At 36.4% G+C, this 21930-nt stretch overlaps 1 protein-coding gene across 1 annotated transcript in view; it reads right to left on the bottom strand.

Annotated features, from left to right (window-relative positions):
- Positions 1-366: 366 nt before the first annotated feature.
- Positions 367-21930, bottom strand: part of PDZRN4 (PDZ domain containing ring finger 4) — a 150088-nt gene continuing 128524 nt past the window's right edge. The window contains exons 4-8 of the mRNA XM_008060893.2: positions 21415-21513; positions 19119-19181; positions 10943-11044; positions 6463-6579; positions 367-2541 (exon numbers count right to left, since the gene is read on the bottom strand). Of these exons, the coding sequence (XP_008059084.1) occupies positions 1015-2541; positions 6463-6579; positions 10943-11044; positions 19119-19181; positions 21415-21513 (1908 nt within the window). The 3' untranslated portion in view covers positions 367-1014. The remainder of the gene's footprint in view (positions 2542-6462; positions 6580-10942; positions 11045-19118; positions 19182-21414; positions 21514-21930) is intronic.

Genomic DNA, 21930 nt, shown 5'->3' with positions numbered 1-21930 from the left:
CAGAATTTTAAATTATAATTATAAACAATCTTGGATGCTTCACTGATCCTCTTTCTTCATAGCTGATTCTAAATTTTTCTCAGCTTTACATGGGCAGCAAGCAAGGAGAGTAGAAACTAATGTTTATTAAATGCTGAGTTAGCATCTGATAAGTGCTGTACATATATTATCTAAATTAATTCTGGTAGGAATATGGGACACAATGATATATAGGAAGCATTTCAAGACAACTTTATTGGAAAAAAAGTGGTAGAAAATGTGCACACTGTAATTCACAATAAGGAGTCTTCTAAACAGTATACATAGATAACTAATTTATATTTATTAACCACAGTGAACAATGAAAATAAAACACTCCTTGATAACTTTTCTTAAGGATAATCAATAATTTATTTCTCTTTTATTGTCACAATTACCACAAATATCTAGCTACATGACCAATGTCACTACATATCACAGGAAGATTGTCCACCTACACTTTACTGAGACAAAGACAACGGCCACTTATGTGTTAAATGTACAACAGGATGTTAAAAGAGGTGGATTTTATGTGTAAGACAAGATGTGGCATGTGATTTGTTATTAACATGTTTGATTTAAAATGTATTATGCCAAGAAGCAAGCATAGAAATGTTTTGGCATTGAGTTGTTATTAAAGTAGAAAAGAAGTAAACTAGAGAAATAAACAGATTTTAACTTACAATAGATACATTAAAGTAGCAAATTAATTGGCTCCTCAGTATTTTTGTGCAAGTTTTTTTTTGTTTTCTTTCCTTTGTTTTATATATAAATGAGTAATCTGAATATATCACAAGTTAAAGAAAGATCTCAGCCAAAAAGAAGGTACCAGTATATGAAAAACAAATGAAAAATTACCAGGTATTTTTGCTTACAAAAAATTTAAACTATAAAGAGTCACAAAATATATATAAAAACGCCACATTGAACGAGGCAATCATACTCTACCGAAACTGGTAGCAACCTCTTGAAATCAGTCGTACTCCATTCACTCGGTCATACGGTAGTGACTGACAAGAAGGCATTATGGACTCTCGTGCCATCAGGAGACTTGGCCCCGTGGGTCATCAGTTCTTGGATTGTCATCCAGTTGTCCAAAATTTTCTTGTTTCTCTTTTTCATCATCTTTTTGTGACTCAGTTCAATGATGTTGATCTCCTTCTTGCCCTCGCTGCCGCTCTGCGGGCTCTCCTTGAGACACTCCAACCGGCTCCGCATCATGAACTCCCGACGCCGACGCTGCTCTTTGGCTCGAACCAGGTGTTGCTTTCTCTCCTCTTTGCTCCAGTAGCGCCCCATCTTCATCTCGCTCATGGTGTCATCGTCTGTGGTCATGCCACTCCGCTCCTCCTTGATCTTTAAGGCACGCTCCTTCAGAATTCGGTCTCGCACTGGTCGCTTTGTGATGTACCGTGTCCCATCGCTCCTGATTTTCACCTTCCATTCCATCTTGGGCTCTGAACACTTCTGAGACTCCTTGCACATGCTCACCAAACTGAGCTGACTCTGAGCATACTCAACTGCAGATTTCTGTTGAATCAACTGCATGTAGCTTTGATAGTGCCGGGCGTGTGCTGGGATGTTTGCATATCTATAGGAAGAGCTGTGGTAAGGAGAGAGGTAAGGGATGTGTTCACTGACTGTCTTCTCTGAACCGGGAAGCTTGCTGCTTTCTAGAATCTTCTCCTTGTTTTCAAGGCTGCAACCTTGTTCAGTGGTTTTGGCTTTGGTGGAGGTTGACTCTTTACTGCTCTGTCCAGAGGAGGACTGATTGGCTGCCATTGTGCTTCTCAGGTTTTTCTTATTGGTGAGGTTGATCACTCTTGGCAGGGAGCTGTCGGGAGAGCGGTCTACAGTGAGTGGAGTACTTCTGCAGCTCTCAGCCGTGTTGTAAGCACTAGAACTGTCCTTGTCGGACTTTTCTGGATGTTCCATGATGTCATCTAGTTTTCCCCTTTGCATATCCACACTGGTGCTATAATTCCGGAAGCCTCCGTCATGCAATGCCCAGATGTCTCCATACTGATCTGACACTTTCTGGAGCCTGTGAGCCTGCATGATATTCTGGCACTCGAGCTCGATGTTTCGCAGCTCTTCGTTAAGCAGCTGTAGCTCATGTTCCACTCCCTCCTGCTCTCCTTGATTGCACCCGATTGTGCTGCTCGAGTAATACAGGTCATACTCTCCATGGTTTCGAATCTTGCATTTGAGCTCCAAGAGCTGCCGGAATCGTTCACACTCCTCATCTTGGTTGCCAGTGCAGTCTGAGTCAATGTATTCTCCAGACACGAAGCTCTCATTGAACTGGAGCTCAACGCTTCCTAGAGTGTCTTGGCTCTGTCCCAGCTCTCTCTTGCTCTTCAAAGATGTGCTGTTGGGGTCCTCTGCTGCATTCTCCTGCTCTGAGCTCTCATCATTTCGCAAGCTTTCATCTGTGCGCCCCACTCCACTGTCTTTCTCGTGGTTGTTAGATGAGGATGTTGCAGTGTCCGTTGTGCCTTCTTCTTCTTCTTGCTTTTTTGGCTAAGAAAATAACGTTAAGAGAACAAAGAAAATTAGTTATTTTGAAGAACACTGATTGCTGCAAGACTTGCTTAAAAAACAATGCTTCTTGGTGACATTGCAGTTCCTAGAGAGCTGCTCTAATTTCAGTGTCCATCATGGTTTTATAAATAAAGGCAATTAGCTCATGGCCACTTTTTATGCAATGAAATAAAGAAAACGAAAGCTGTTTGGATGTGGCTATGATGTTCATGTGGGTTTAAATAAAGACAGAACACACTTAAGTGATTTTCATCTTAGGTTTTCTCTTACTTGGGAAACTCTGGGGTGAAGGTTAGCAAATGAAGTGACTTTATGAATCTTTGAAGTGATAATGCACAAAAGGGTAAGATAGAATGCCTAAATGGTCTTTAGCAATCTGGAGGCCTGGAGTTCAGAAACCAAAGTTATCTTTTTTTTTTTCAATTTCCTGAATTTTTCTCAAGTTCAGAGGATACTTCATTGACTTAGTAATATGTAAAAATAAGCCAAATGTTACAAAGTTCCAGGACTTAGTAAACATTATGCACCAAAGCCTAGGACCTTCTTATCTATAAATGAGGAAGTGTAATCACAGAGGGAGTCAGGTAGTGATAGAGAGGTCTAGAAGGCAAAGCTCCACCTGCCAGTCCCAGAATTTCTTGCATGTCCAGGATGCCATGTTCCTGAATGCATGTGCTCTGACATTAGTGCATCTCCAAATCATGTTTCCCAAAGGCAATAGCAATGTCTTAGGACTCATTTGGGTTGTACAAGATTTTTCTACTTTTAACCAGAAATTTCTTCAAAGATGAGTTTTGACCTACTGAGAGTAAAAATGACAGTATTCATGAAAATCTGAATAGCACTGATTGCCAGACATGGGCATAATATCAAAAAAAACTTTTGACATATGTATTATAAATACGTCATATGTATGTACATATGTGTATGTGTGTACATATACATGTGTGGGTGGATAGATGTTTCACCCCCTGGTAATTTTTGTCTTTGATACAAAACAATGAACTGCCACTGTCCTAATGAAATGCATTTGTAGTTCTTTATCTCTGAATAGGTAAATTTACTTTCTCATCTATTACTCTTCGTGAAATAAAATATATGGCAGTTTCTAGATTGTATTTGCCTTATGTCTAAGTTTACTCACTGTTTTATATATACATTTCCCTCTAGGAGGTGTAATTATATAATTAAATATAATTTAGCCTATTAGTGCTAAAGAAGAAATGGGTAATTAAAAATATTCTAAAACAAGTCTAAATGGGTCTCTCTAGATAATTGTTATTTTGTTCCACAAAAGTAATGGTAGAACAAAATAATATAAATTGAAGAGGAGAGAACATAACTATTATGTTATTTTAGGATTCACAATCTTTACCTAGAATATTTTATTTCACTTGTAGAAAACAAACTAAGATGGAGCTTAAAAGTCTTGTTGATAAAACAATTATAATAATTTTTTTTCTTTTAAAGATGTGAGGTACAATTCAGAATTAGATATATAAGTGGTCATTGTGCAGGTGAAGTTTGGGCCTCCCTTTGGTCCCCACTTTGACTAGTTTGAGATCAGGTACCCTTATTGATGTTGTGTCCTGCCTCCCGCCCAGCTGAATCCCACTACTGCCAATCCCTTTCTTATAGTATTATGTTAATGTTCGCAGTAACTTGGATTGATTGATTGATCATACGAAGTGATCTATCATAGAAACAAAGAGCAGAACACCACATATTCTCACTTATAAGTGAACCCTGAACATTTAAGTTTTGCATCTAATAATGGAAAGCTTGTTCCATCCCTATGTCTCCGACAATAAGCTAACAGTAGTATCGAATGAGGTGACTTCTACATACTATGCCACAAAGTCCTCAAAAGGTGTTATTGATACTAGGCATTTGAGTTTATATATCACATTACTTATATTTATATTTTTCTAACATCTCATAATGAATTGAATAATACAGGAAAACTAGTATTTTTACAAATTGTATACACAATTCAAATAATACAGATAGATTATGCCATGACAGTGTTGCACAATGTAACAGCAGCCATAGGGCTAAGGAGAGCATGTAAAGTAACGGCCCAAAAAGTGAGTTTACATATGGATATGTATTTTATTTTTTAAATTAAATTTATCTTTCTTTTGTTACTGATCTATGAGCAACTGTGACCATAAAAAGAGTTTTCCATTTTCAAACCTAGAATTCCCAATTTCTAATGTAATACTACTCTATCATTTATCATTTCCCTATGGAATTATTATAGTGACAGGCAATGTTTCTACCTAGACATTTCTAATGTAGTATTATTGTTTATAAGGGCAAAGGACTTTTAAAGGTTCTGTACTTCTCATCATTTTTCAGCCTCATGGTGAAGAAAAATTTCCACACAATGAGAATCTAACCTCAGGGACATCTAATGTTACCTCAAAAGACCTAACATTTGTATTACGTCTGATGAGTAGGCAGCATTTGACACCATATCATTTCACCTGGACAGGATTTCTCCCCTCTTTCTTTATTTCAACATCCTCCTGTCAATTCGGTATCAGGTCACATTTTGTATCCAGGAGAGAAAAAGCCTGGAGCAAGGACTTTCTTGCGTGTAACCAGCAGCTGCCACCAAAAAATATCTTTATTTGTGGCCAGTGTTGAAGTTATACGCAAAAATTTCAATCTTTCCTACCTATATTGAAAATCAGTTACCATAATTTTGAGCATGAACTACTATTTGTGAAGTGGCCAATGAACATCCATGATCAGCACATGAGAATATGAAACATGGTTATGGTAGTTTGCAATCTAATGATTTTTTATTTAATATGTACGAGACATGTACAGACACGCATACATTTCTCTTATGGGACGTTAGCATGTTGACATATTTCATTACTCAGTTTGGTAAAGTGATAGAAAGTTTGTGCTGCCTGTTTCTAAGCCTGTCAAGATTTTGTAAAAGTAGTTGTCTTTTAGGATGTGTTAAGAATGAATGTTGAGAATAGGATAATAATTAAATCAGTAAACTGTTAACAAAATTATATCAGGAAGATAAGTGATATGAACATGACATAAAAATCTAGAATGTGTTTATCTTGTTTTTATCCAATGGATAAGCAACAACAACCAAAACCAAAAATACTTATGACTCACTTTTGCCATAAGCCACATGTGATCTTTTACTAGTTAAGAACCAATTAACGGCAGCAACTCTGCTCATTTTTTTTGTATTCTCAGTATCAAGTGTGTTGCTTGGAACTTATTAGTAACTCAAAGATTTTTGTTGGATGAAAATGTGACCTTAAGGCAAAAGGATGCCAATAATCTCAAATTATGCTATGGGAAATGTAGCACAATGTGTCAAAAGCAGCAGCCATAGAACCAAGGATAAACTCTACATTACTTAGGGCTACACAGGTGTAATCTTGCCATCCAGTATACAAATAAGATTGATGGCTTCCATCATGTCATCCTCAATCTATAATTATAGCCTAAATATTCAAATAGATTCAATAAATTTTAATATTTAAAAGTAAAAAAAAGACTTTTTGTGGGGTACCTCATAATAATATAGTTTGTTTTCAGCTTGCATATTGAGAAGCAACACATGTTTTCACTATTAAATTTCTGCAATTAGCTTGAAACAGTACTTGGGTCAACATTTGAATACTACTGCATTCTATTAAAATGTTTCCTAAGCTTCCTAAACTGGAGATATTCTTAATTTTAAAACATGTATTTGTTCCCTCTGTTTCCTTTGAGGCGATTATTTGCTCTAAAAAATTATCACAACAAAGATGTTTGATCAAGCCCCTTTGATTTTGTTGTTTCCCTCTATTTGTGGTTATACATTAAAAGAAGAAGTAGCAATATTCCAAATGATGTAGTTCAAATTGTTGGCCCTACCTGCTCCACCTCATTGGCAGTGTGCTGCATGGCTTCATTATGCTGTTCTTCCAACATCTCCAAGTTTAACTCCTCTAAGAATTCATTCCTTTCATCTTCCAGCCAGCCTTCATCCAGCTGCAAAAGAATACATTAGTACATTATATTATGTTAGCAAGAACTCATGCTAAAATAGGGTAAACTTAAATGGCTGATGCCTGACCAGTTCCTTTTATCATAATGATTCTCTTCAGAATATCAGCCTCCTATAGTTCACCTCTCAGAAAGAAAAAAAGGTGATAAAAAATTGGACTCTTATGCCTTTTATCCTTTCCTGAAACAGAGCTACAGATTTTCCCTCATAACCGAGTAAATCTCACAGTATAGAACATTACCTTCTTTCAAAATGTATGAAAAGCATACTGCATAATCCACAGCTGTCATGCTCATTACCTCCAATAGTCCCCATGTTAAAAGGCCTGCCATGGTACTAATAGGGCTATGAGACAATTGGGCTTTTTTCCTTAACAACAGCCCCCAATGAGACTATACACAAAGTGCCTCCCACACGCTCATGCTAGCCTCATCCTGTTTTTTTTATTTTTAGGCGGACCGCTCCCATGTTAACAAGATGGCTGCTTGTCACAAAAAACCTACACGCAACATTTATTTTATTTGTTAAAAAAAGGAAAATTCTAAGTTATTCTTCTCAAGAAAAAAAGAGCAATGTGTATTTTGATTCATTTTTCAGGACCAGTTGCAAGGAAAAATATCACAACGAATGTGGCATTTAAGGTTGGTGGAGTGGGGTAGAATTTACAGGGTTTTGTTTGTGGGTGTTGAATGCAAGTATTCATGTGGGACTCTTACACAAATTAAACTGAATAAATCCCTTTGGCTTTTCAACACAAAGTGAAGTGGAAAACTGGTGGCTACCTGGCTAATATGATCAGTGTTGACAATCAGTACAGATAATTTGCCTCAAAGTGGATTTTTGGAGCTGGATTACATAAATTAGCTGTCTATGCTGATTAAATTAACTGAATTATTGTCAAAGCTCTGCTTTCCTCTGTGCTACAAAGAAACAGCAGCTTTCCATCGAGCAAAAATGGACAATAGTTTGAGGCGTTTTCACCTACAAACTTGCAAAATAAGCTTTTAAAGATAACCGAACTTCTAAAACTTAAAATCAAAACCAAACCTGAACGAACATTAAACTGCATCAAAAGAGGCATGTGTTGCATCAAATGCACTAATATGAAGGCGAATAATAGATTTCATGATATCTATTAAAGGCCATGTAGAAATTAAATGACCCCAAATTTAACTGGGGCCAAAAGTATGGACACATTTATTCATCCTCATTTATGTTAATGTGGCCTGAATAACTTGACCAAATTCCATCCCACTGACTTTGATATGCAGATGAGCTATGATAATTATGCTGACTAAAATTGTAAATTCAGTTCAATTTATAATTGTCTAAGTTTTGCATTCTTTAATTCCTTTCAAGTGTCATAAGCTGCAAATGCCAGACCCCAAAAGAAATTACTTACAGCTAGGAATGTTTAGTTTTTATAAACATACCAGGAATTTTTCTTTAAGCAGATCGAAACAAAATATTTTCTAACACTGATATAGTGAATGATGAAACAGAATCTTTGAGATTTAAATGAAGTGACAGGTAAAATAAGGAGAACAAATGATAGAAATTAATGATTCCCTGTAACGCTTCTCTTATTGTCTAACCCCACAGATTCCCATATTGCCATCTGTAGTCAGTATATGTCTTTGTTTTTTTTTTTTTTTGTTAAAGTAAGGCTATCACTGTCACCCAGTCTGAAGTGCAGTGGCATAATCATGGCTCACTGCAGCCTTGACCTCCTGGGCCCAGGCCATCCTTATGCTTCAGCCTCTCAGAAGCTGGGACTATAGGCATGAGCCATCATACCTGGCTAATTTTTTGCTTTTTTGGTAAAGATGAGGTCTCACTATATTGCCTACGCTGGTCTTGAACTCCTGGGCTCAAGCAATCCTCCTGCTTCGGCCTACCAAAGTGCTAGGATTACAGGCATGAGCCATCACACCTGGCCAGAAGATGTCTATATTGAGAAAGTTTTCTTCTAGGCTGGAGGTACACAGAGCACACTAAGTAAAGGGAGATTCTTCTTGCTCACTTTCTTTCTCTCTTGTATTTCCCGTTTCCACCCAGACATGCATTCACGATAGTCTGAGTCTAATGCTATGGCAGAGACAGACATCCTTCTTGAGCTGAGCTGCAGGAAAATGATTGTCATTATTATACAGCAGGGATCGGTCTGTACCAAAGGGGACCACACGTGGCATCTCAGAGAAAGGAACAACATATGCTGTTTCAAAAGTAGTAGCTGCAAGTTCTTATGAGAGCCCTCTCTGCCCCAATGTCCTGAGGGAAATAGGACGGAAAAGCAATATCTTTAATGGTCTCAGGAAGAAAATGGGCAGAAAATGAAAGAGAGTTGACAGGGAATGAAAGAAATGAGTTATTTAAAAATATTGCACAGATGCACAATATTGCCTCCAGCAACTTTGTAGATCATGTCTAAGAATCTAGAGAGTATCTGAAATATTTTTTAAAAAGCTAGAAAAAGCACACAAAATGCTTTCACATTCTCCCTGAATAAAATTCACATGCAAAAAAATGCAATGAGATATATAGAATTTTATGGAAAAATATGGGCAAAATAAAGATATGAAAATTTTTTAGTCTTTTTTGCCACTTTATAGCATGTTCTGCTTAAATTACATTTTTTAAGTATGGTGTTAAGATACATTTTTTTTCCTGACTTCTCTGGAAATCTGATTTTGTATAGGCAATTAGCTTCCTTCCAGTGGCATAAGGCTTCTTCAGGATCAAGGGCTAATGCAGATTCTGATTTTGACAGGCAGGATAGCATACTATGGAGTCAGATGATCATCTTTTATCAACTGTGGAAAGGGAGTCTCATTTGAAAATTTATCCTTCCACATTGACTCTTTCAGAGGAAAAGGTCAAGAGTGTAGCTAGATATTCAAAATTGCCACGAGTTCTACCAAGCATATGTATTCCATCAAAGATAACAGAATCTGGTCTTGTGTCATTAATTTCCATTCTTTCCACAGCCCATTATGGCCATTATGTGGCATAGTTTAAGGAAATGCTTTAGTTCTAAATTAATGAGGTTCTCAAGCAGTTACATGGAAAGGGCAGGAAAACCACACTATAACATAAAAATATCTTTTCAATAACAGGGATGGCTACTGAGTTTTCTTCAATTTACCATAAATTTTACTTATAAGCATTTAGTTCTTTTATTATGCCTCTTTCAAGAAAATGGATTAGTAAGATACCTGGTTCGAGAAATTTTCAAATAATTGGTGCAATTTTGTATGTATTTAAAAAATTTACTCCCACTAAGCAGCACAGCCAGTTGTGTGGGCTTGTTTCCTCACTTCTAAGACCTCAGGTGTGCAACTTTACTTTGCCCTGGGCTATAGCAGACTTTATGGGAACCATTTAGAATGGTCAAGGGCATAAAGGAAATATATGCGGAAAGGGTGATCTTTTATAACCACTATATTCAAGTCAGGATTCGGTCTGACACTGAAATACACTTCTCAATGTAATTTATAGCTAGCATGTAGTTACTGGGTCCGAAAAATATCAGATCAATAACCTGGGAGACAAATGGTGATATAACTAACTTTACTCAAACTACTGACAGATGGATAGAATGGTGACAATGTACTGTCATTTCTGCATTGTGGGATATAAAAAGTATATAAAAGAAGGTACCAATAGTACTTTTCTTCCACTATTACCTTTCCTTTACTTTCATGACATCTTCCTCTGTAAAGGTATAACAAATTCCTTCAGAAGCTAACCGTTTGTTTTTGGTTGGACAAATGTTTTTGTCACACTATAATCTTAGAAAAAAATTCATTTACTGTACATGGAACCCACCATACGACATAAGGCATTTTAATTGATTAAGATATTCCAAAAAATATTTAAGTTGTTAGCTAAATAGGCTAATACTTCTCTCTCATAGAGACTCTTCCAAGATACCAATGAGGTATGTTTAGATGGAAACTTAAAGCAAGGATCCACACAGAATTAAAAATCATGTAAATTCGGTCATTTTTCATTTGTTAATTTACTGAAATAACTGCAAATTTGAAAGAGAAAATAGTGATTCAATTTTGTGTGCTTCCCCCTCTTTAAGTAGGAGTTTTAGCTGCCATTCTGTGGTGCAATATAAGGAAGTATTTAATGTATAATTATTAAAGTAAGGTTGGTAAGTTAGGCAAGATCACTTCATTGTATTCTGCATATTGTTCTTAGTTTTGGAGATAGCCATGGTGATAGTGATTGGCTATGAAATAACACATAATAGCTATAAAAAGTTCATTTTTGAATTTACTCTCAGTGAATTCAATGACTATAAAGTTCAATCTCAAGACTTCTGATTTCTGTTCTGACCTGAATCTCTGGCCTTGCGACAAGCAGCACGATTCTCTTGCACTCATCACTAGACAGCAAGGCCACTGCTTCTTCTCGATTCTGGACATCTTCTCCATTTATCTAGAAAACAAATGAGAGTGGCACATTAGTTTCCATTTCCACAATGCTGCACACAATAAATGGCAAATATCAGCTCATTTATGGTAAATGTATGGACAATGAAGCTCACACAATGGGCTCATCTTCAGCCCCTCAGTGCAAAGTGCCTTCACTCAATTACGCGCTTACTGTAAGAGCCATATCGATCCCTGAAGGATGGCGGACATCAGAGGAAGCAGTTATGTTCATAAATGTCCAACCTGCGCCCTGGCAACATACATCTAGCAACACAATTAACCAGCCCCTGACAGGTGACGTTCATCTTTCTCCGCTCAGAGTAATGGAAGTGTCACTCTGAGATAATAGTGCTGGGGGAAGAAGGACTGGCAATACCACAACTGAAATCCGTCATCCTGCATGCTTGCTGCGAGCCAATTAGAGAGCTGCAGTATTATCTCTCACCAGGCAATGCTCCCAGGCCACTGCTGATTGTGTTTTCATTTAATCATTTCATATTTTCGTGTGGATCTGACTCAGTTGCCCAAACATCATTCTCAGGATATCTCTCAGTGCTTAACTGATTTAAACAAAGAGCAACTCATCAGTAACATCCTCATCAACACTCTAGTTCCTCTCTAAAGATTTACCCATTTCCTATAACAACAAAACTAATGAAACACCTTAAGACTCGTGTCTTTAGTATATTTAAAATTTTTAAAAAATTAACATAAAGTAAAATTGAAATTTTAAAGGAATGATGAGTTAAAGATACCAAACAACTTGAGTAAACTTTTGATTACATAGAAGCGATTCCAGTGGCATTTGAAATATATCTTTTTACCCTGCTTAAGTTCTGAAGACAGAGTAAATAGGGCTTCTCAAGTTTGTATTTTAAGCTACATTTTCATGTTCAAATTTATTTAGCTCTTAATTGACAAAACTTTTTTCTTTGAATAACTGAAATTACTTCCTTTTATTGATTACTCAAATTCATATAGACAATAAGATTTTTAATCCAAATTTGATCCAAAATTTTGATTCAAAAAGTTGAAAGAAATTTCAACTAAGAAGGTCAAGTAATTCTGTCTACAATAAGTATTAACTACTTAATTAAGTTAAACAGATGGAAAATGTGGCTGCATGGACCACTGTTTCCCAATAATTAATCTAACATCTTTTGCTAAGGATTTCTGCTTAAAAGATAAGGTGGATTACTAAGGTTTTCTCCTTGTGGGTCTCTGGCATTCTGGCTGATGTATGAGGACAGACATAATTATCTGAAAACAAGTCCAGGAATCACAACTTTGGACCACAATAAATGATCCTAAGCAGACAATAATTGTCAAAACATCAGATGGCCACGTGTTTGGTTTTCTTACTTTGATCAAAATAAATATCACCTTCACTTCTCACTTGTATATGCAGACAGGAAACTCAGCATTTACAAGTTTCATGTGCATTTATTTTATTTTTAGTTTTGCAATCACAAATAAAATTCATCAAACTAGGAAATAAAAGCTATGATTCCAAAATGGGGAATAGTGACTGGGAAGGATACACTGTGGTTTTTCATAAATATATCTGAACAAGTGTGTATGTACTGACCCCAAGGCTTTTTTTTTTTCTCTCAAATAAAGATAAATTGGCAGTGGTGGATTCCACTACATTATCCTTACCCCTGTATTAAGAGTAGGTTTAAACACTGAGGTACCACCTAACCCCAGTAAGAATGGCCATCATTAATAAAACAACAACAGATGCTGGTGAGGATGTGGAGAAAAAGGAATGCTTCTGCACTGGTAGTGGGAATACAAATTAGTGCAACCTCTTTGGAAGACAGTGTGGCAATTTCTGAAAGAACTAGAAATTGACCTTCCATATGACCCAGCAATTCCCCTATTGGGAATATACCCAGAGGAACTCAAATCACTCTACAAAAAAGATACCTGCACACGTATATTTGTTGCAGCTCTATTTACAATAGCAAAAACATGGAACCAACCATGTTGCCCAATGAAGTTGGACTGGATAAAGAAAATGTGGTACATATACACAGTGGAATATTATGCAGCCATAAAGAAGGACAAATATATGGACTTCGCAGCCACTTGGATGGATTTGGAGTCAGTCATACTCAGTGATCTATCCCAGAAATAAAGAAGAGTACCATATGTTCTCACTCATAAGCGGACCTTGAATAATTATAATATTATAAGAAAGCATTTGGCAGTAATGAGAAACTGTCAGGGGAGGAGGGTGGGATTGGCAGTTGAGGGAAACCGCTAAGGGAGGGAGAGGCACACCTTATCAACAAGGGTATCTGCATAATCAGTGTTTGTATACCTAACCCTGAATTGTACCCCACATCTTTATTAAAAAAAAGGAATAGGTTTAAAATAATGAATTTACAATTTCTACTTTCTTTGAGCTTTGAGAGCTTATGTCTGTTTCCTAGGAGTTCTTAGTGTATTTGTAATGCATCTCTTTGTCTGTCAAGCAAGGACCTAATCATTCAGCTCCCTTCTACTATAGGCACATTTGATCCTAAGAAAAGTGAGTTGACTGATCTTACACAGTTTATATTCATCTTTCTTATTTGAATATAATTCTTACTCTTTCTTACCCTGATCTCTGCTCAAGTATATATGTACTTCCTCATTCTTCATCAAAATTTCACTTATCATTAATCTAGATATTCATTCATGTTAGTGTAATACTGCTATGATGTTCACTGTCATAAAATGCAGATAATAATAGTGCCTTTCTCAGAGGGTCTTTGCAAGGATTAAATGAGTTAATAGATATAAAGGGCTTAAGTAGTGCTTGGTAGATGGAAAGTGTTCAAAGTTAGCATATATTACTGTTGGTGTTATTGTTATGGTTATGATCAATATCATCATTTATATTTCATCCTCAGTGAAAGCAAGACTCTTTCCTGCTAAATAAAGTAAATACAGTAAAATTCACGGACAATAGTTAAATCCGTATTAGTAAGCACGGTTTTATTTGAAAAGATATTTACATTATATGTATTTTTAGCTTTTGGTGGTCCATCAGGAAACAATATGGTTGTGTCTGTCTTTGAGCTCCTTTACTTGGTATTCATCTCTCTCCTCTGAGAACTCATAATGACCAGAGCTATGGTCTTTGGTCTTGACAATTAGTTCTTATTTTGGGAAACAAATCATGAATTGCAGAAACACATTCAGGATCATGAATCCTGAAATGAATCCACCACAGAAATCTGGCGTTAAAATGTAATTTAATTGTTTCTTTTTCACAATAAGGGCACTTTAGCCCACTGGTGGGTAGATCCTATTGCATTAAAGACATTAGTTTGATACCCAAACTGATGTTGGGGCAAGGAATGCAGCCATGGGTTTTAGCAAAGATGCCTCTGAAGGAATTAAAAGATTTGAAGAATGGAATCAGATAGAGCTTTCAACCTTCAGTTGTTCTTGCTCCTGAGATAATTACTTACAGTGGCAGGATCGCTATAGAGAAGCAGTCTGCTATGCCTAAAAAACATAGGCAGACCTGAAGGTGAAGGACCCAGCAACAAAGGAAGGAAGGAGATGAGTAGTCATGTCACCACAACTTAATGGCGGACTTCCATGTTAAGAAAAGAGAGGGAATGAGAACCCAGAGAAGGACGACATGTAAGTTTTGTTATAATTGAGGAATATCTTTATAGATAATTTATCTGTCTCATTTTCTGTGAATGACCATATGTAAATATTAGTTTCAAAATGGATATTGCCTTGGCTTAAGGGAGATTTTGATACTTGCATAGATAAAACAGTAAAAAAAAAAATCTCATTTTGGGCCCAATCTCCTGTGTGTGTGTGTGTGTGTGTGTGTGTGTGTGTGTGTGTGTGTGTGTGTGTTTGTGTATTGCTCTAATAGTTTAGAAATGGTTTACTATAGCTATTCTATTTGAATATATAAATTTTTAGGTTTTTTATATTATTGTACCAGAGGCAGGGTGGGCAACTAAAATTCTTGACATCTAACCATCTATGGATTCTCTTAGGCAAAAGATAAAATATTTATTTTAAATATGCTTATATTTTAGTATGAAGACAAGGAAGGTAAATGAAGTATAAACATATAGATGTGGAAAAAATAGAAATGGGGGAGAAAGCTATCCAAAAGGAAGAAAATAAAAAGAGTAGGAAAAAAATACCAAGGACGAGTTTATACATAGAATAGAAAAAGAAAGAGGGAGTTCATTAGAAATCATATTCTACTGTTTGAGTTCTTACAAAATTACTTACAGAAGTAATTCTTAGGAAGATGACTGACTTCTGAGCCAACCTGAGATTAGGCTGCTTACGTGGAATACTATACGTTTATCATCCCCAGGAGAAAATAAGAATTTAGAGCTCTCTCCTTTGTAAAGCTGGTTTAAATGTGGTCTTTCACCTCTGCTCTCTGACACAGAAATGCCTTATTAAGCTCAGCAATTTTGTGAGTGAATATCCCAGATTAAATTCTTGGGATACATTTGATATAAGTTTCCAGACTGATAAGCAGATAGAACTGACAAGGAATAAAAAGAAAGAACTTCCCTTCCAGAGGAAAAAAACACATGAAAACCGCAAATATTCTCAGGAAGTCAGCTCATGATTTCTCTTCTCTACAATCTCTGCCCTATGACAACCTCCACTGAGTGTGAGCATGTGTACGTGTGTGATGTCACCGGAAGAGGTCACCTAACAACCATGGTGTGCTACATTAAGAAAAGTTTGGCTACACAATGAGGTTAGGACCACAGACATTTTCTAGGTCATCATGAACAGAGAATTAAAATCACAATTACTCTAAAGAGATTCATTTAAATAAAAGTCAGCCAGGAAATTTCAAGGATAAGAAGCAAATTCTCTGTTTTTCTCACTCTCAGCTCCCTGGGAAAGGAGTCATTAATTGTTCATTACAGGGTATCCTGTAATCTCCCCATCAGCCATATGAGAGCTATTTGTCTATAGGTACAATTTTGTCAGTGTTTTACTTAATATAATTTCACCAACACCTTTAAGACTCTTTGTTTCCTATGTGCGCAGATAGAATTGAATTCTAGGCTTTTAAATGTGACACGCATTTATTCATTAAGTGTGACATATTTGTCACAGAATATAAAGTAATCAGGCAAAAAACAGCACTCTATCAGTCCTGCTAGTGTTTCTTCAATGAACCTACTCCATTAAGGTATGTCTTATTATCTAGCAGATATTGTCTCTGAAAACTTATCTGCCCACAATATAGCTAAGAATTTGTAAGTGTCAAACCTTACAGTATGCATATATGAAAACTCATACATAGTATTTCTATCAACTATACATACACAACTAATAGATGTAATTTTAATAACTATATTTGTGTATTTGGCCTATGGGAGAGTGGTAGGCTGGAAATTAGCCAGGGACAACAGGAGGTATGGGGTACGGAGAATAGATGGTGACAGGAGAAAGTAACAGCTGGCAACAGTAAGAGAGGAGTAGGAAAAAATGACAAAATATAGGCCCAATACATCAGCAAATGTAGCCAAATAGGGTCATAATGTCAGGGTACAAATCCTCTAGACTTTCAGTCTCTGAGCTATTATAGCATTGTGTAATGATTCCTGGGCGTGACACGACCCTGGGCACCAAAGCATTACCTTATTTTTAGTATATTTAACTGGTGATGTTAACAAAGTGAACAATATATTTAAGGTTATTTCAAAATTTTAAAAATCAAGCATTTGGAAACTTTTGTTATTTGGATGATGCTCTAAAATAGCCTCCTTAATTTCTTAATGAGCCCAAGGAAAGCCCAAGGAAAGCTTTTCAGCAGATTGTGTTCATCTATCCTATCATTCTTTCCATTGAATACCTTTGTTTCATTCATTAACTTATTTATGTGAATGCAAGTACGATGCCAGAAATGTGGTGGTCGACCAGACTGTGTCCTGACTTCCTGATATACTTTTCCTTTTCCTACTACATAACGGATATAATTTTGTTTTGTTTAACTATAGTTCGCCATTTAGGAAGCGCACTAAAGTAGAAATGATAAACTCTTGAGGTTTTCTGAAAACAAGAGGGACATTAAACTATCACTAATTCACACTTTGTATTCTTTCCTACTTGGAACCTTAGTAGAGTGTTCAGGAGGAAAAACAGGAATGCTGCAGCAACTAGCTAGAGAAAGAATAGGGGTTGGAGGTGGAGGGGTGGAGAGGGTGAGGAAGTGGTGTGATTTGAGGAGGGGCACCCTGAAGAAGGAACAGGAGGACAGCAGAAGGTTGTTCAGGGTGTGTTCCCAAGGGACCTCAGACATGGCTTTATCATGACGATGTCCCATTGTACTGTGATCATCTGTGTGTGCTGTTGCCTTCCTAATTACACTGGGATGGAGTGTCCTGAATGCTGGCACAGCATCTTGTCTATTTTTAAAGTCCTGGTTCTAGGCAGAGTGTTGAATCCCAGAGTGTGAAATCCAAAGCAACACTCTCCAGGGTCCATCTCTAGCAAGAAAGAATGGGATCTCTAGCCCTGTCAAACTGACTAAGAGCTTTGTGGAACATTTTAACAGCTTGTGTCTCCATCCATTCATCATTCAAATCTTCCTCTCTGTTTCACCAGTTGTGATCAGCAGTGAAATGCCACTCGAAAAGCCTCTTTTCATGTTTGGGGGTTAATCTGGGCACAAGAGCTGGGAAACTTGTATGCCACCCTGCAGCCATTTTTTATGGGAGAGGATTCAGAAGAACAGAGCAGGTCGAGGTAGGTCTAGACCTTTCTTTATTCCTGATTTGACCTGAAACTTTTTTTCTTGCATCCCTCCTATGATCTGCTTACCATCTTTCTTATTAAACTGAAATTATTCAGCCTTTATGCTTTCACATTTCCATGTGGAGAACAAAATGCATTCTCTTTCACCTGGCTCCAACAACTCGTAAATACAGAAACACACTGCACAACACCTTTCAGTTGACCCTATATATGACTGTGGTCCCACAAGATTGTAATACTGTTTTCTGTACCTTTTCTATGTTTAGTTATGTTTTGATACACAAATTCTCACTGCTGTGCCACTGTTGCCTACACTATGCAGTACAGTAGCATACTGTATAGTTTTGTAGCCTAGGAGCAATAGGTTAAGCCATATAACCTAGGTATGTAGTAGGCTACACTATCCAGGTTTGTGTAAGCACACACTAGGACTGCACAATGATGAAATCACCTAATGAGGCATTTCTTAGAACATGTTAAGCGACACATGACTATAGTTGAAACTTCTTCAAACTTCCAGACTCTCATAAAATAAATATAGATCTATGTTTGCCTAATTCATTCTGGAAAAGGCAGCAAGAACTGCTGCTGTTAGTAATAATAGCCATTAATGTTTATTTATTTATTTATTTATTATTTTTTTGAGTTGGAGTCTCACTCTGTTGCCCGGACTGGAGTACAGTGGCCACTCCTGGCCACCACAGCCTCGACCTGCTGGGCTCTGGTGATCCTTCCGCCTCAGCCTTCCAAGTAGCCGGAATTACAGGCATGTGCTACCACGCCCGGCTGATTTTTTGATTTTATTGTAGAGATGAGGTCTCGCTGCGCAGGTGGGTCTTGAACCCGTGGGCTCAGGCAATCCACTCACCTCAGCTTCCCAAAGGTGTGGGATTACAGGCTGAGCCACCGAACCCGGCTGCTATTAATGTTCATTAAGCATTTATCACATATCATGCACTTTGCTAAGCATATTACATAAGTAATCTCATTTAATCTTCACCATATTAGGTTCTTAATACCATTTTTAAGATGATGAAACAGAGCTTAAGATGAGAAGAAGTTAAGTGATATGCCCAAGCAAATGGTGAACCTGGAAGTTGCAGCCAAGGAGTCTGACTCCAGAGATCTAAACTGCTAATTATTAGCTAATAACTCTTAATAAATAGTACCATCCTTAAATAGTTTTAAATGACAGCTTTTTTGTAGATGTTAATATCCAAAAGCAAAGACAACTTATTTTCTCTAAAATTTTATAAGAAACAATATAAAATAAAAACTGTTAGACAATGGGAACTGAAGGAAATAACCATACAACATACTTGCAAAATACGATCCCCTTCTCGAATTCGGCCATCTTTGGCAGCGATGCTATTTGGATCTACCTGTAATGAAGAGGACACACATCTTCAACAAGGTATGCAATATCCCCTCAAGAATTGTTAAAAACCTGATTAAACATTTTCAATTGACTTATGACAGTGCATGCCATATTTTTCTATATTAAAAATTACTGATTCTAAAATGTAATGAACTATTTTAGAATCAACAACAATAATAGTAAAGAGAACTATTATTAGCAGAATGTAATCTGAAGACCATTTTCCACCCTCCTCCCCCGTCCTCCATTCCTTCCTTCCTTTTTCTCTTCCTTCTTTTCTTTATGTTCATTCATTCACTCCTTTCTGTATCCCAGTTGTTAGACATGGTCTTCAGCTGACATGAGATAAAGTTAATACTAGGATTCTCTGGACCTACGAAATTTACTTTCCACTGAGGTGATTTTTAAATCCTGCCTTAGCTGTCTTAGAAAAGCTGATAGCTATACTGTAAGTCCATGCTTATTAAAAGGATTTCTGTCTCTTAAGCACATTAATTTATAAAAAGACTTGCAATCTATATTACTCAAGATACACACACACAAAATCTTATCCATGCACTTAATTACTCAGCACCACTTTACATACAGGGTAAAGTGTATTAACTATAAATTATTTTAGGATGAATAAATATTTAAAGCTCTTTTATGAGTTTATCAGCATTTTAATGGGTCAAACTTGAGTGATGACTTACAGTTCACTAGGGGTAATTTCATCTATCAGATGTCATGTGATGGCGTCAAACTATTTATTTAGACTTACTGTATCAAAGCTTTTTTTCAAGCAAATTATTTAAAGTGCAGCACGAGGTTGATCCATCCTATCCGGATATTAGACATTGCTTTCTTATTAGGGTTGCCACCTAATATCTGAGTTTTAAGTGATCAATCAAGAACAAAAGACATTATAATTACATTAAAAAGATATAAGGATAACATTCCTTCCAAGTACATATGTTCAGATCCTGTGGCTTCTTTACCTTCCCTGAAAAGTGAAGTTCTAAATCAGACATATTTAAATAGTAAATAAAGACTTACTAGTAGGAAGTGAGGGATAATTAATCAATTGTGCTCCATTTAAAAGCCATTCACAATCTAAAGCTTTGTCTTTAAAACTGTAATCAAACTGATATTAACTTCTACCTTTCTACCTCTGTACATGTTACAAAAGCTAATTCAACAGGTGTCTCCTTATATTTCCCCACCTTAATCAGATGGATTATCCCTAGCTATGCATTTAAAAGAAGCATATAAATCAAATAGTCTCTGGAGATTTTTCCATTGCAGGAGCCAGCCAGTAAATTCTTTGGTAAAGTGATAAAGAATAACATTTTACATTTACAGAGCTATGTAGTTTTCTAAATGTATTATTTACATTAGCTCTTCCATGTTCTGAGCAACTCTGTAAAAACAACAGGATAAGCAGTATACTGAGTTTCTAGTGGAGAAAGCTTAAGCCCACCATGTTAGGTAATGTTTTCAAGATTAGGCCAAGAAAAGTGGGACCGCATAGAACAGCAATTAGTATCTAGTTTGTCTAACTTCTGCATACACACACACACACACATATATATATACATATGTATTTGTATGTATATGTTTGTAAGTACATGTGTAACTTTCAATGATATGTATATATAATTTTTAAACATCATCCTACTTCTCATAAAACCATACTGAGGGAAATTTTAAAAAACCACCTATAGTAATAAGTTTTGCTTCACAGTCTTCCAAAGTAATTCACATGAACGATGTCTCATATTTTAGTAGTCACTTATGAGGTTGAATAAATAAAATGAAAAGATGCACTCCTTGGGTATTCAAATGTATCTATCCCATCAGCAGAGTAAAAGATGTGATTATTGTGAATAGTAATTAAAAATAATTAGCCAATGTTATTGTTAACAGAACTCATAAAAGACACAGTGGAGTGGAAGGACAAATGATTGTGGATCAAAAACTTCGCTGGACTCCTTACATTCTTATGGGAAATGTATTCAAAGTTAGACAATGTTACCAATTTTGCACTTTTCCTTGCTGGGATTCTGGGTGTGAAAGCATCCACATTAAACAAGCTGATAATGATTACATTACTTGGGCAGCATAATTTACTTTCCTAATTGAAAGTGACAAGTATTGGAACATGGCCAATTCTTCACATTCAAGCCTCAGAAAAAAAGGATTGTGTCCGTGTGAGTCGTTTCCCTCCATCCCTCCCACCCCTCCACAGCATTTCTTACTTCGCTGACATATATGCCAGTGTCTTCTTCATCATCTGTTCGGTAACAGACTGTCAGGCCCAACTTCTCTTGACTGCTAACACGACACAACTCGACCTCCTGAGAGAATAACACACACAGAACGACATTTATGTCAGAGAGAAGCCCCACAGCAGAATGGAGAACTCACTGATACTCTTTGGGTCACTCTGGCAAGTTTTAATGATTATTGAACAACATTAAAAATTAACTTTTGTTACCAACATTATTAAAATTTACTTACAATGTGGATTTCTTTATAATCAAGCCAATATTTTATATCTTCATTGTATAGTTGGAGATACGTTTTTTTTCTTGCCTCAAATCATCAACTTAAAACTCCTTAAAAGTCATGCAATTATGTATAAATCAAATATGTATACATCAGTAGGCTGGCATCAATAAAATGTTTGAGATTGTTAAAGTAGATAGCAAAATATTCATAAAAATATGGAGAGTTATTGTTTTTATTTGTATTGTAATAAAACAAAGTAATAT

Source organism: Carlito syrichta, unplaced genomic scaffold (assembly GCF_000164805.1).
Source record: "Carlito syrichta isolate Samal-C Ts95f unplaced genomic scaffold, Tarsius_syrichta-2.0.1 Scaffold304763, whole genome shotgun sequence".
Classification (NCBI taxonomy): Eukaryota; Metazoa; Chordata; class Mammalia; order Primates; family Tarsiidae; genus Carlito; species Carlito syrichta.
This window is presented reverse-complemented; position numbering and strand designations above follow the sequence as displayed.